General features: G+C 45.3%; 2 protein-coding genes across 2 annotated transcripts; both read left to right on the top strand.

The window, feature by feature from the left end:
- Positions 1 to 2590: 2590 nt before the first annotated feature.
- Positions 2591 to 4373, top strand: LOC306981538 (uncharacterized protein; the record flags this gene model as incomplete). Its single annotated transcript, XM_079581145.1, has 5 exons — positions 2591 to 3305; positions 3505 to 3576; positions 3649 to 3868; positions 4159 to 4200; positions 4297 to 4373. 3 exons carry the CDS (start codon positions 2591 to 2593, stop codon positions 3762 to 3764), a joined length of 903 nt encoding a protein of 300 aa, XP_079437271.1. The 3' UTR covers positions 3765 to 3868; positions 4159 to 4200; positions 4297 to 4373.
- A 673-nt stretch (positions 4374 to 5046) lies between these two features.
- Positions 5047 to 7385, top strand: LOC306981539 (uncharacterized protein; the record flags this gene model as incomplete). The annotated part of the gene is made up of 3 exons (XM_079581146.1): positions 5047 to 6059; positions 6283 to 7259; positions 7378 to 7385. The coding sequence occupies 3 exons, from the start codon at positions 5047 to 5049 to the stop codon at positions 7383 to 7385; spliced, it is 1998 nt and encodes a 665-aa protein (XP_079437272.1).
- Between the last annotated feature and the right edge of the window lie 8732 nt (positions 7386 to 16117).

Genomic DNA, 16117 nt, shown 5'->3' on the forward strand with positions numbered 1-16117 from the left:
GCTCTTGAGTTTCTTTTTGTATAGTTCCTCTGATAAGAATTCACGGTTTCTGTAGTGTAGTGGTAATCACATTCGCCTAACACGCGAAAGGTCCCCGGTTCGAAACCGGGCAGAAACATGCAGCTTCATCTCCAATGTGCAGCACATAAAGATACTGTTGCAAATGTGGGTTCTGAACGATTGGCTGTCTGAATCTTCAATATGGAAGCAACAAAGTGTGATTGGACGAAAGGCTTTTGTCTCCTGGAGAGTCAAAGACCCGAAAGACGGACATCGGTAAATTCTTCATCCTATTGTAAACACTGAGGATTTTTTTTTTTTTAAACAGCAAATATCCTGGTTATCGATCCTCGTTAGTATAGTGGTCAGTATCTCCGCCTGTCACGCGGAAGACCGGGGTTCGATTCCCCGACGGGGAGATTGGCAGTATTTAACCAGCATTTAAAGTGACATATGCATCTGCTCTTTCAAATAGTGATGATGCAAAGTGAGCATTATGGTGAATTTATCACATAACTGTCATCCACAGTTTCTGTAGTGTAGTGGTTATCACGTTCGCCTCACACGCGAAAGGTCCCCAGTTCGAAACTGGGCAGAAACATTTTCGTAGGCATTTGGCTGCAACTTGGCGCTGGTAATCTGAAAGGCCTTGATGCAGTGAGGGAAAGGATATTCTACAAAGACTTTGATGGGCCCCAAGCTTGCTCTGTCTCTTTGATCATCACAGGCAATCCAATGCAATAGAAAACTAGCAGGGAGATTCCTAGCAAACTGGACAAGGATCATCAGAACATTCAAAGATTTGGGCGTCTGTCTATGTGATTACTTGTCACCAAAAACCGATGAGGAGATTCCAAGCAAGCTTAACGCCTCATGAAATACATGTCCTTCCGAGTAACGCTGATCCAATAGCCAACGCACATGAAAGGCTCTGGCATAATGCTCTACTGTGAGCAACAAGATCTCTGTGTCAGGAGTGGGATTTGAACCCACGCCTCCATTCGGAGACCAGAAGTCCCCTTGCTTGGGAAAGCCTTCACCTTGAGTCTGGCGCCTTAGACCGCTCGGCCATCCTGACAGCTTACACTGCTTTTGGCATTGGAATTTGCATATTTTGTGAAGTACTAGGATTGAAGCCAATTAACAGCACAAGCAGCAGCTGTGCATCTCAGAAGGCCGTTACAAACATCCTTTTGACTAGAAAATATGGTTTCTGCATAGTCAATTTAAGGTACAGTTTTCAAACAGAGGACAAGTCTGTAGCACTCAAAAGCCAAATGGAGGCATCCTTTGAACAAACAGTTTGGTTGAAAGATCGTGCAATGTTTTACATTTATTACGACTTGTTGGGATATGAACTCAACACCTTCCAAAACTACAAGCGCCCAACGTGGGGCTCAAACCCACGACCCTGAGATTAAGAGTCTCATGCTCTACCGACTGAGCTAGCCGGGCAAGCGTCATTAACCCTTTATAGGGTAAGTGACTACTTTTGGTCATCTCTGCACACTTTACATATGGCCTCTTCCGCGCGGCGGCCGTGGATTCTTTCGCTAAACAGCCCTAAACAGGCCCCATTCATTTTCAATGGTAGTGCTAAACCACTGCCCTCCCTGCAATACCACCTTTGGCCTGCGGCGTCGCTGTTTCGGCAGCTCCGTTTTCCTGGTAATTTTCCATTTTCTGGCATTGATGTCCCGTTCTTCGGAGTGACAACAAGGTAAACAACTTTTCTCCCCAGAATTGTTAATCTTTTCAATGTTTTAGGCATTTAAGTTAACAAATCACTCTGATAGATTGGCTTTTAGAACTGACGTTTGAGTAGTTGAGTGGTTAAGTTACTGTCATGCTGTATCAAACTAGCTTTTTACTGCGTTTTGTTCGATGCTTTTATTCAGTGTAGCGTGCATTTCTTATCAGTACTATTTCATCATTACTCCTCTGTACCTCTTGACACGTAAGTTGTGTGTGTTTAATTGTTTACAATTAACGCAGTTGTGATGCATTGATTGCCTCAGACCAGTCACACGTAGTAATTGTACGCTAAAGCTAGCACTTTTTACTGGATGATGATTTTGTTTTTTTGCGCTCAAATCAATAAATACGTGCGTAAACAATGTTAGAGTTGTCCCAAAGTCGGAGTTTCATTCATTGTTGTTCACTCGACTGTAACTTGGATAAAAAGTTTTAGTGCTACGTTTATATATTGGTTTATTGCTGTCTTATGTACTGTATAGTTATGAGTGTGAGCAATAGAATATAAAGCTACTCACAAATCACGTTGATGTGATTGTTTTGATGTGTAGTGTTGAAATGGAGGCATATATTTTGTATATGGTATAATACTTATAATATTTGGTTGAGTGGTAACATGATTAACAACTGATCTAATGGAATTCTTGTTGATAGCATTATTGGTCCCCAAATATATTACTTGCACTTCCACAGTAAACATAACTATCTTATAATGATGTCATTATCCACATTATATAGTAGTTTGATTGGTGAATTATTTCACACTAGGTTCTTTCAGTAGTTATTTGTTTTTCCATGGTTTCTGATTACAATTTATTGTGTCATTTCAGAGAATATGAAGAAGACTGTTTTTTATCCTGGCCGAGTCAGTGTGGTCTTCCGTAAGGGCCCACTGGGATTCCTGAGGCAAGACCCTTCTGATGAGGCCAGAAGAATCAAGGATGACCCGTCCATGAGGGACCGGAGTGCCCCTGTGAAGGAGGAGACTGTGAGGCAGAACGCTCTCACTGTGGTGCGAGTGAGAGGAGGAGATGTCACTGACCCCAAAGAGCTGCTGGGAGAGTACATCTTACAGTTCGGGAAGTTTAAGGGGAAGTCGTTTCGGTGGCTCCTTGAGAACGACGTGGGCTACACATTGTACCTCATTCAGAGCCACCAGAGAGAGGAGGCTGCTGGCACTGTGGTGTCTGAGGGGCACAGCAAAGACAGCCTGATGTCTTTCATCCGCTATGCCCTCAGCTTCCAGGAGATCAACTCTCTCCTTCAACATGAGGCACAGAAAAGACCTGTACCCACTCCAGCAGCAGAGGACGACCAGCAGGTGGGGTTCGGTGCCCGGGCCAGCAGCACCTGGAGGGAGGTCTGGGAGAGCAGGGCCGACGGCTATGCGGCCTTCATCCTTAAAAAGAAGTGCGCTCCGGGGACCAAGATGCACAAGCTGCAGCAGTACCTCCAGAAGAGACAGGAGCTCTCGTCCTCCTCTGTCTCCTCCTCACCTGTCCCCTCCACTCCTGCCCTTCCCTCCTCTGCCTCTTCTGCTGAACCCATGGGTGAGTAGCTGCTTCAAATTGCTGAAATGCATTTTGCCTATTCATTGAAATAATTATTGTAGTCAATAAATAGCCTGAAACAGTCCCACTATACATATGTGATAATACTTGCTAGATTTCAAAGTGGCATTAATTTCCAAACTGATGTCACCACAATTTCCCCTAGGGTAGTAATAAGACATGTATTAATTTTTCGCAGAAATGGAAGATGATGAGGAGCTTGAGAGGGCAATGCTCAGCATCTCCACAGCCACAGAGCCTACGGATATTCGTAAGTACTAAGTGTGAGGCCTTAGAGTAGACTTTGGTGTGTTATGTAACATATTTGTGATTTGTTTTTCAGCTTTGTCTACACCAGCACCAGTTCCAGAGTTGCAGAAGCCCTCAGGTTTAGAGAGATGTTCGCTGGTGTCATGCCCTAGAAGATCGTTTTTGGACACGTTCTGGTCCTTTGCATGAGTTCAATTGTTCTTGACCACGTTCCGGTCACTTTCTGCTTTGTTCCTTTCGTGTGTTCTGCCAAAAGTCCAAGTGACTATGAATTGATACCATCTGCGATGAGGGTAAGTGACATTTTCATTATGCATGGCTGTGAATATGTGTGAAGTGGTGAGTGATGTTTTGTATTTTAACATTTGACGTGAGTGCTTCCCCTGCTCAAATTATTGTTATTCTGGATAATGTGAACTAACACTTGCCTGACACGTTAAATAATCTCATAACATAACATAACAAGTCAGCAAACGAGCAGGAGAAGCAACAGTTGAATGCTGTTTGTTCATTTTACTAACATCTGGTTAAACTGTAAATGATTTAACAAAAATACAAACTAATTGCAGTTTCTTCTCTACAGCTGCTCAGTCCGTGCCCACTGTCCTGGAGGAATCAGGAGATGGTACACCCAAAGCACTTTACAATAACTCAGTGTACTCTATAGAATTAGAACTCAGCCTTTACAGTGGATACTTCAACACCTCTCTCCTCTCTCCAGCTGTTCCCGCAGCCGTGCCTCTGAAGTCCCCTCTGCCTCTTCCACAAGAGCTTAAGTTTCTGCTTCCTGAGGCCAGAAACCCTTCAGCTCCAGGTCTGTTTTTGTAATACATTTATTCTTACATACCACTATGCACCTTATTTATTTATTTGTTTGTTTTTATTCTCAGAAACTCCTGGTACTCCTCCTGCAGCGCTCATTCAGCCTGACTCAGAGCCTTCAAGTGAGGAGAGACCCCAAAGTGAGTAATGCAGTCCATCCATCCACCCACCCATCCATCCATCCATCCATCCGATTTTATTTCTTAAGTGCTTCACAGCCAAAGCTGTGCTGTGCACAAAGTATGATATTGATATAATACAATTAAAAGAACAGTGCATTATCACATTAACAACAACGTGTTTGCTGCCCTAATTAACAAGTTAGTCAGTATAACCTTATCATACAATAATGAGTTATTGACACATTTAATAACAAACCCAAGTTAAACATGAGGTAGAGTGTTGCAGGAGACACATTGCCTTCTGCTGGTGTTCATGTGTGGCCTTTATCCATAAGGTGGAGGTGTGAGAAAATGTTAGGAGTTTTCAGACAAGTATAACTGGAATAAAGCTTTTTTTTTTTCATCATTTAGCCCATCCAGCCATCCAGCCTGTAGTCCAGCCCACAGCTGCAGTCAATAGGCCACCTCCTCCGCCCCTTCCCACTGACCAGGAGCTCAGCCAGTGGAACTGCTCCCATCAGCAGAAGATGTGGATGAAGGTGGAGCTGGAGTCCATGGGTCTGTGGCCAGGTTCCCGTCCTGTCACCAACCTGATGAAGACCTTCTCCTTGTGGCGCCTACCTCCCCAGCCTGAGCTCATTGACAGTGTCCACGTTTTGCCATCCCCAAAATATTTTCAGCTGCACCCCTTTTTCATTTGGAAGCCGGAGAGCGACTACTTGATGGCGCGGTTGAAAAATAACTACTCCCTGCCCTGCTCTGGAGACTGCGCGCAGCCCAGTGTTGTGTCTGCTGGTGTGGGGAGACCGAGAGTGATAGTGGGCCTCACTGGGCAGTACTACCTGCTGTCCTCCAGGCTGTGCTGTCAGAGGTGCCGGAGGAGGTGGTACGCCGACAACCCTCTCTGGTTGGAAAAACTTCCTCAAAGATTCACCAACCTGTTGCCAGCTGTACTGACTTACAAGAAGGCCATTTGTAAGTCAGTCCTGGATGAACTGAGGAGGACTGGGAAATCTCCCAATGACATGGCCAACCAAATAACAGAGATGCTGAACCTCAAATATGAGCGCGCCAACCTGGCATATCTCCTAAGCTGCCAGAACGTGATGGATGGTGAGGCAGGTGCTTATGGGCAGAAGACCATCACCCAGTTCTTGAGGCAGGAGACCACGCCAGTGCCGGAACCATTTGGGGGCTACAGTGACTCTGACGGCTGGAGGGGGGTGTCTGTGTCCTCTCATTACCTCACGGACTGCCTGCTGCACGAGTTCAAGCACCAGAAGGACATCATCCAGAGGCTGCTGCAGGGGACATTTGGACAGGCTCTGCGCTCAGACCACACCCGCAAAGTGGCCAGGAAAGTCACCTTCTCCTCCGGCGCTATGTCATCCTACGCCGTGATGAATGAGAACTGGATGATCCTGTCCTGGGCCATGGTGCAGTCTGAGACGGACAAAAGCCTGACACCGATGTACCAGGGCCTAGCGAACCGCTACAGCAGGGCTGGCATTGATAAGGCCCAGTATCAGTGGGTGGACAGGTGAGATACCAGTATTGTATTTATTATCTTATGTACCAAGGCCCAAGTACATGCTGCTCAGTGTTGCATACATTTTAATATGTGCACAATGTATTTATAATGTTGATACAGTATTTCTTCATCTTAGTTGCACAGGATGGTGTGAAGCTGCGTCGTATCTGCATATCTGCACCTATTACATACTGTATACATGTAATGATGGTGTTTTTTACTTTGCCTTTAGGGATTGCTGTGCGGCGTTCAGGGTGGCGGAGTCTGTGGCTGGGGAACATTTGACCTGGGCCGCGTGGGGGACAACAGATGCCATTGTTGCTGAGGCCACTTCAGGGAACCTGTTGAATACATGTGGATCAAGAACACACTACAACAGCGGCATTACCATCAAGCTGGACTTGTTCCACTGCATGAGACGGTTCCTCCGTGAGTGTGTCTCTGAACATCACCCTCTGTACAGCTCCTTCGCCCAGTTCCTGTCCGCTGCCTTCTCTGTGGTGGACCAGGATGACCTGCAGAGGCTCAAAGATGCTTATGCCTTCTGTGGCATCCAGCCTGCAAATCCAACCAAGCAGCACATCCGCGAGCACTGCAGAGTGAAGATTCCTCAGCCCGGGGAGCTGGTCCAGAGAGTGGAGGGGGTGTTCAAGCACTTCCACACGGCCACAGACCCAAATGGTGTCGCTCTCTTCAAGCCCTCGATGCTGAAGACATGGAGGATCCAGCGGGTCCACATCCTCCGCGGGTGCCTCAGTGATCCAGAGGTGGAGGGGGGCACCCTGTACCGCCATGGGGGAACTATTCAGCTCAACCATATGGCGGGTGAGCCTGCCAGAGTCCCTGTCTGGATCCCCATCAGAGGCACCTCTCAGCAGGAGGGATACCACTTCCACCAGGCTCAGTGGGTGACAGGAACACAGGTGTCCCCAGAGTTGTTCCAGGCGCAGGGCCTTACCGGAGTGTGCCGCTGGAACTATCAGCGCCTGGTGGACATGAAGCAGCCCGGTGTATGTCTCCCACCTGTGTTTGATCCCGCTCTGATTTACTCCTTAAACGCAGTGTCCAAACGCGTTGTAGGAGTGGAGAAGTACCCAGCGCTGCATCTCTCTGCTGAAGACACAGGGGAGAGGTTTGGCCTGGAGTACACGGAGCCAGACTGTCGCCCTGTTCCGTTAGACTGGGACAAACACAAGAGCAGGAAGGAGGGTGGCCTTACCACAACAACGCCCTCTACCTCTGCTGCAGCATCAGAGCCTGGCCCGTCGTCCTCCTCTGCTCCCTCCAGGCTCTTCAGTTTATCATCTCTCAATCCTGTGTCCCGTAGTACTGTGACAGCAACCTCCACCCCTGCTGCAGTTACTGCTACTCCTGCTACTGCTCCCACCAGGCTCTTCAGCTTCTCTTCTCTGATTCCTGTGCCATCTACCACTACTGCAACAGCTACCACAGCCGCTGCTGCTCTGGCTTCCACAGCCAAGTCAGGTAAGTCAGTAGCTATGTTATTACAATGTATAGCAATAGTTAATCAAATATAAAATAGATGACACTTGTATTCTATTTTTCTTTCTGCTTAGAGCCCAAACCTCTGCTGCTCCCGCTGCCCATCAAGCCTTCTCCATCCGCAGCCCGTACCGGACCAGTGAAGACAGGAGGGAGGGTCTTTGTGTTGGACCACAAGCGCTGGCCTGCTCCCATGAAGGCAGTTATTGATGGTCTTCTCAATAAACACCACGGACAGAAGGACATGCTGAGACTTGTGGATCAGGAGTATGCCACACTTGTCCACAACTCCAGCTCCGATCCCAACAGCCTGCTGCACCCAACCACCAGACTACACATTTCACAGTACATCAAACACACCTGCAAACAACTAAACACATCCTCGTCACTGAACACCAGTCCTGAAAAACTGGAGGAAACACAAGCACTGTGGCAGTCTCTCACAGCGGGTAGCATGACCACAACTGTGCCTGTCGTCACCATGCCACCTGCCACTGTGAATCCCCCCCCTCCTGCTCTCTCAGTCGCCTCATCTCTCACTCACCACGCCATTGAGACGATTGTTCTGGGCATCATGGAGAAGCAGCAGCAGCAGCAGCAGAAGCAGCAGCAGCCAGCCCCTGAGCTAAAGAAGCCCCACACCAAAAAATGTCTGTCCTGTGGCCAGCCCAAATCAAAATACGAGGGCGATGGGAGCTCCATCCACGAGTTCTACCAAAAAGGTCCTGTGAGGTATTTCTACTGCTCCAAAAAAGTATTTGATGCTTACGGAGCAGAGGGCTTGACAGACCCCAGGATGCCTTTTAGGAACTTTGTGGACACGGAGTTCTTCCAGAGGGAGCTGGAGGCCACAAGGCAGAGAGTGGAGGAAAAGCAGCAGCAGAAGAGGAAGAGAGAGGAGGAACAACAGAAGAGGAAGAGGGAGGAGTCACCTGCACCAGGAAGAAAATGTCGGTTCTGCAAACATGAACTAAAACAAGGTCCAACCAGCCCCCACATCCACACAGGCTTCCCCGGGGTGCCAGGGAAATATGTTTACTGCCCTGCCAAAGTATTCTCCCTCTACCGAGAGCAGGGAATGGAGAGAGAGATGAGCTGGGAGGAGTTTAAGCTGTGTCCTTTCTTTGAGAGGGAGAAGCAAAGATGGATCACAAAATAAGAATTGTTATTGCTTTATATATTTTTATATATATATTTGTTTTTTAATTAAACTGAAATTTAGTGTTTTATTATGCATACCTGATTCATGTATATATATATATATTAATTATCTATTATTACACATACCTTTTATTATTATAGTCTTATATAGCCTGAAATGGGTGCTATACTATATTATATATACCTACTTAGAAAAGGTTGTAAAATTAATGTTAATTAGTATATAATTATAACCTATTATACATACCTCTCTATAATATGTTTCAAAACAAGTTTATTATAACAAATATGTTCATAATATTGTCTGAAATGACACATTATTATTATTGTTCCATATTTTTTCAGATGTATATGTGTATATATTAATGTAAATACCTTGTATATAATATCTGTGACAAAATAAAAATCCTTGCATTGATTTCTTATTCTTTTTTTTTTTTAACTATCTCAGTTGTGCAACAATATCACTTAATAATATACTAAAAAATGTTAATGACAATCGATTGTCACACAGCATATGTTTTATAGATTAGAGAAAACACCTTTTTGTCAAATCTGTCCAATTCATCCCACTAATAACAGTAGTGTGAAAGGCTCTCCACTGTCAGCTACTGCTGTATTCGAACGCACTCACGAGCTGCATCACGTTATGAATGAGCATTCATCCTTGCTTTCTGATTGGCTGGAGCTCCGTGCCTCCACGTGTGGCTGAGAGGCTCTTTGTGATTGGCTGACGCTCTATGCCAACAATGCGCGACTGGCCTCCGCGTGACAGGCGGAGATACTGACCACTATACTAACGAGGATCGATAACCAGAATATTTGCTGTTTAAAAAAAAGAAAAATCCTCAGTGTTTACAATAGGATGAAGAATTTACCGATGTCCGTCTTTCGGGTCTTTGACTCTCCAGGAGACAAAAGCCTTTTGTCCAATCACACTTTGTTGCTTCCATACTGAAGATTCAGACAGCCAATCGTTCAGAACCCACATTTGCAACAGTATCTTTATGTGCTGCACATTGGAGATGAAGCTGCATGTTTCTGCCCGGTTTCGAACCGGGGACCTCTCGCGTGTTAGGCGAATGTGATTACCACTACACTACAGAAACCGTGAATTCTTATCAGAGGAACTATACCAAAAGAAACTCAAGAGCAGAAAAAAAAGAGTCTTCTTTATGCTTAGAATGGCCTAGCAATTCAAGGCGCAAGAATGAAAGTTAACTTCCTGAATGCAGTCTGGCCTACAAGCGGGGTAAAGGTACAAATCCCGATCTGAATGTTTCACTTTTGGTTTCTGAAATGCACAACTCTTGGCATGTTCACAATCACCATTTCACTAGCATAGACTCAATGAACAAGTCCATTGAGTCTCTTTCCTTCTGCATCCCAGTTGCGTACAGTAGATGCATCCGAGCGCTTCCCCTTCAGTTGAGCTCAGGCGTAGACGTACTAGATGAAGTGTGGCACTCATTGAAATACTTTTCAATTAATAATTCAACTCAAGAGTGTTGTTGGGGGACATAACACAAGTCTAGCTCTGTTGTAACATTTTTCACAATGTTTCAATATCACGCAGAAAATCAATGTGAGCTAAGTTGCCATATTTGGTTCCTTGCCCTTCAGTGGTAAAACAAAATGACTGTAAACAAAGTTACCGTATTTACTTGATTGAAATGTACCATGAATTTAGCCAGACTTCGTTTTTTGTCAGACTTCAGAGAAAACAGTAAGTTGAGAGCGCGATAGGTCTGTGTTCATTGGTCAAATGCCACGGAGGTGGGATCTGTGCTGTCGGGTGATCTCCTCTGATTGGCTGAGTGAGGACCGCGCGCTTCTATACATTACTGATGTGCAGCAGAGGCCATATGTAAAGTGTGCAGAGATGACCAAAAGTAGTCACTTACCCTATAAAGGGTTAATGACGTTTGCCCGGCTAGCTCAGTCGGTAGAGCATGAGACTCTTAATCTCAGGGTCGTGGGTTCGAGCCCCACGTTGGGCGCTTGTAGTTTTGGAAGGTGTGGAGTTCATATCCCAACAAGTCGTAATAAATGTAAAACATTGCACGATCTTTCAACCAAACTGTTTGTTCAAAGGATGCCTCCATTTGGCTTTTGAGTGCTACAGACTTGTCCTCTGTTTGAAAACTGTACCTTAAATTGACTATGCAGAAACCATATTTTCTAGTCAAAAGGATGTTTGTAACGGCCTTCTGAGATGCACAGCTGCTGCTTGTGCTGTTAATTGGCTTCAATCCTAGTACTTCACAAAATATGCAAATTCCAATGCCAAAAGCAGTGTAAGCTGTCAGGATGGCCGAGCGGTCTAAGGCGCCAGACTCAAGGTGAAGGCTTTCCCAAGCAAGGGGACTTCTGGTCTCCGAATGGAGGCGTGGGTTCAAATCCCACTCCTGACTCAGAGATCTTGTTGCTCACAGTAGAGCATTATGCCAGAGCCTTTCATGTGCGTTGGCTATTGGATCAGTGTTGCTCGGAAGGACATGTATTTCATGAGGCGTTAAGCTTGCTTGGAATCTCCTCATCGGTTTTTGGTGACAAGTAATCACATAGACAGACGCCCAAATCTTTGAATGTTCTGATGATCCTTGTCCAGTTTGCTAGGAATCTCCCTGCTAGTTTTCTATTGCATTGGATTGCCTGTGATGATCAAAGAGACAGAGCAAGCTTGGGGCCCATCAAAGTCTTTGCAGAATATCCTTTCCCTCACTGCATCAAGGCCTTTCAGATTACCAGCGCCAAGTCGCAGCCAAATGCCTACGAAAATGTTTCTGCCCAGTTTCGAACTGGGGACCTTTCGCGTGTTAGGCGAATGTGATTACCACTACACTACAGAAACCGTGAATTCTTTTCAGAGGAACTATACCAAAAGAAACTCAAGAGCAGAAAAGAAAGAGTCTTCTTTATGCTTAGAATGGCCTAGCAATTCAAGGCGCAAGAATGAAAGTTAACTTCCTGAATGCAGTCTGGCCTACAAGCGGGGTAAAGGTACAAATCCCGATCTGAATGTTTCACTTTTGGTTTCTGAAATGCACAACTCTTGGCATGTTCACAATCACCATTTCACTAGCATAGACTCAATGAACAAGTCCATTGAGTCTCTCTCCTTCTGCATCCCAGTTGCGTACAGTAGATGCATCCGAGCGCTTCCCCTTCAGTTGAGCTCAGGCGTAGACGTACTAGATGAAGTGTGGCACTCATTGAAATACTTTTCAATTAATAATTCAACTCAAGAGTGTTGTTGGGGGACATAACACAAGTCTAGCTCTGTTGTAACATTTTTCACAATGTTTCAATATCACGCAGAAAATCAATGTGAGCTAAGTTGCCATATTTGGTTCCTTGCCCTTCAGTGGTAAAACAAAATGACTGTAAACAAAGTTACCGTATTTACTTGATTGAAATGTACCATGCATTTAGCCAGTGTGTTTTTGTCAGACTTCAGAGAAAACAGTAAGTTGAGAGCGCGATAGGTCTGTGTTCATTGGTCAAATGCCACGGAGGTGGGATCTGTGCTGTCGGGTGATCTCCTCTGATTGGCTGAGTGAGGACCGCGCGCTTCTTTACATTACTGATGTGCAGCAGAGGCCATATGTAAAGTGTGCAGAGATGACCAAAAGTAGTCACTTACCCTATAAAGGGTTAATGACGCTTGCCCGGCTAGCTCAGTCGGTAGAGCATGAGACTCTTAATCTCAGGGTCGTGGGTTCGAGCCCCACGTTGGGCGCTTGTAGTTTTGGAAGGTGTGGAGTTCATATCCCAACAAGTCGTAATAAATGTAAAACATTGCACGATCTTTCAACCAAACTGTTTGTTCAAAGGATGCCTCCATTTGGCTTTTGAGTGCTACAGACTTGTCCTCTGTTTGAAAACTGTACCTTAAATTGACTATGCAGAAACCATATTTTCTAGTCAAAAGGATGTTTGTAACGGCCTTCTGAGATGCACAGCTGCTGCTTGTGCTGTTAATTGGCTTCAATCCTAGTACTTCACAAAATATGCAAATTCCAATGCCAAGAGCAGTGTAAGCTGTCAGGATGGCCGAGCGGTCTAAGGCGCCAGACTCAAGGTGAAGGCTTTCCCAAGCAAGGGGACTTCTGGTCTCCGAATGGAGGCGTGGGTTCAAATCCCACTCCTGACACAGAGATCTTGTTGCTCACAGTAGAGCATTATGCCAGAGCCTTTCATGTGCGTTGGCTATTGGATCAGTGTTGCTCGGAAGGACATGTATTTCATGAGGCGTTAAGCTTGCTTGGAATCTCCTCATCGGTTTTTGGTGACAAGTAATCACATAGACAGACGCCCAAATCTTTGAATGTTCTGATGATCCTTGTCCAGTTTGCTAGGAATCTCCCTGCTAGTTTCTATTGCATTGGATTGCCTGTGATGATCAAAGAGACAGAGCAAGCTTGGGGCACATCAAAGTCTTTGCAGAATATCCTTTCCCTCACTGCATCAAGGCCTTTCAGATTACCAGCGCCAAGTCGCAGCCAAATGCCTACGAAAATGTTTCTGCCCAGTTTCGAACTGGGGACCTTTCGCGTGTGAGGCGAACGTGATAACCACTACACTACAGAAACTGTGGATGACAGTTATGTGATAAATTCACCATAATGCTCACTTTGCATCATCACTATTTGAAAGAGCAGATGCATATGTCACTTTAAATGCTGGTTAAGTACTGCCAATCTCCCCGTCGGGGAATCGAACCCCGGTCTTCCGCGTGACAGGCGGAGATACTGACCACTATACTAACGAGGATCGATAACCAGAATATTTGCTGTTTAAAAAAAAGAAAAATCCTCAGTGTTTACAATAGGATGAAGAATTTACCGATGTCCGTCTTTCGGGTCTTTGACTCTCCAGGAGACAAAAGCCTTTCGTCCAATCACACTTTGTTGCTTCCATACTGAAGATTCAGACAGCCAATCGTTCAGAACCCACATTTGCAACAGTATCTTTATGTGCTGCACATTGGAGATGAAGCTGCATGTTTCTGCCCGGTTTCGAACCGGGGACCTTTCACGTGTGAGGCGAATGTGATTACCACTACACTACAGAAACTGTGAATTCTTATCAGAGGAACTATACCAAAAGAAACTCAACAGCAGAAAAAAAAGAGTCTTCTTTATGCTTAGAATGGCCTAGCAATTCAAGGCGCAAGAATGAAAGTTAACTTCCTGAATGCAGTCTGGCCTACAAGCGGGGTAAAGGTACAAATCCCGATCTGAATGTTTCACTTTTGGTTTCTGAAATGCACAACTCTTGGCATGTTCACAATCACCATTTCACTAGCATAGACTCAATGAACAAGTCCATTGAGTCTCTTTCCTTCTGCGTCCCAGTTGCGTACAGTAGATGCATCCGAGCGCTTCCCCTTCAGTTGAGCTCAGGCGTAGACGTACTAGATGAAGTGTGGCACTCATTGAAATACTTTTCAATTAATAATTCAACTCAAGAGTGTTGTTGGGGGACATAACACAAGTCTAGCTCTGTTGTAACATTTTTCACAATGTTTCAATATCACGCAGAAAATCAATGTGAGCTAAGTTGCCATATTTGGTTCCTTGCCCTTCAGTGGTAAAACAAAATGACTGTAAACAAAGTTACCGTATTTACTTGATTGAAATGTACCATGCATTTAGCCAGACTTCGTTTTTTGTCAGACTTCAGAGAAAACAGTAAGTTGAGAGCGCGATAGGTCTGTGTTCATTGGTCAAATGCCACGGAGGTGGGATCTGTGCTGTCGGGTGATCTCCTCTGATTGGCTGAGTGAGGACCGCGCGCTTCTTTACATTACTGATGTGCAGCAGAGGCCATATGTAAAGTGTGCAGAGATGACCAAAAGTAGTCACTTACCCTATAAAGGGTTAATGACGCTTGCCCGGCTAGCTCAGTCGGTAGAGCATGAGACTCTTAATCTCAGGGTCGTGGGTTCGAGCCCCACGTTGGGCGCTTGTAGTTTTGGAAGGTGTGGAGTTCATATCCCAACAAGTCGTAATAAATGTAAAACATTGCACGATCTTTCAACCAAACTGTTTGTTCAAAGGATGCCTCCATTTGGCTTTTGAGTGCTACAGACTTGTCCTCTGTTTGAAAACTGTACCTTAAATTGACTATGCAGAAACCATATTTTCTAGTCAAAAGGATGTTTGTAACGGCCTTCTGAGATGCACAGCTGCTGCTTGTGCTGTTAATTGGCTTCAATCCTAGTACTTCACAAAATATGCAAATTCCAATGCCAAGAGCAGTGTAAGCTGTCAGGATGGCCGAGCGGTCTAAGGCGCCAGACTCAAGGTGAAGGCTTTCCCAAGCAAGGGGACTTCTGGTCTCCGAATGGAGGCGTGGGTTCAAATCCCACTCCTGACACAGAGATCTTGTTGCTCACAGTAGAGCATTATGCCAGAGCCTTTCATGTGCGTTGGCTATTGGATCAGTGTTGCTCGGAAGGACATGTATTTCATGAGGCGTTAAGCTTGCTTGGAATCTCCTCATCGGTTTTTGGTGACAAGTAATCACATAGACAGACGCCCAAATCTTTGAATGTTCTGATGATCCTTGTCCAGTTTGCTAGGAATCTCCCTGCTAGTTTCTATTGCATTGGATTGCCTGTGATGATCAAAGAGACAGAGCAAGCTTGGGGCACATCAAAGTCTTTGCAGAATATCCTTTCCCTCACTGCATCAAGGCCTTTCAGATTACCAGCGCCAAGTCGCAGCCAAATGCCTACGAAAATGTTTCTGCCCAGTTTCGAACTGGGGACCTTTCGCGTGTGAGGCGAACGTGATAACCACTACACTACAGAAACTGTGGATGACAGTTATGTGATAAATTCACCATAATGCTCACTTTGCATCATCACTATTTGAAAGAGCAGATGCATATGTCACTTTAAATGCTGGTTAAGTACTGCCAATCTCCCCGTCGGGGAATCGAACCCAGGTCTTCCGCGTGACAGGCGGAGATACTGACCACTATACTAACGAGGATCGATAACCAGGATATTTGCTGTTTAAAAAAAAGAAAAATCCTCAGTGTTTACAATAGGATGAAGAATTTACCGATGTCCGTCTTTCGGGTCTTTGACTCTCCAGGAGACAAAAGCCTTTCATCCAATCACACTTTGTTGCTTCCATACTGAAGATTCAGACAGCCAATCGTTCAGAACCCACATTTGCAACAGTATCTTTATGTGCTGCACATTGGAGATGAAGCTGCATGTTTCTGCCCGGTTTCGAACCGGGGACCTTTCGCGTGTGAGGCGAATGTGATTACCACTACACTACAGAAACCATGAATTCTTATCAGAGGAACTATACCAAAAGAAACTCAAGAGCATTCTTTATGCTTAGAATGAGTCTTCTTTGCTTCTTTGCTTAGAAGAGTCT

Source organism: Gobius niger (genome assembly GCF_951799975.1).
Source record: "Gobius niger genome assembly, chromosome: 22".
Taxonomy (NCBI): domain Eukaryota; kingdom Metazoa; phylum Chordata; class Actinopteri; order Gobiiformes; family Gobiidae; genus Gobius; species Gobius niger.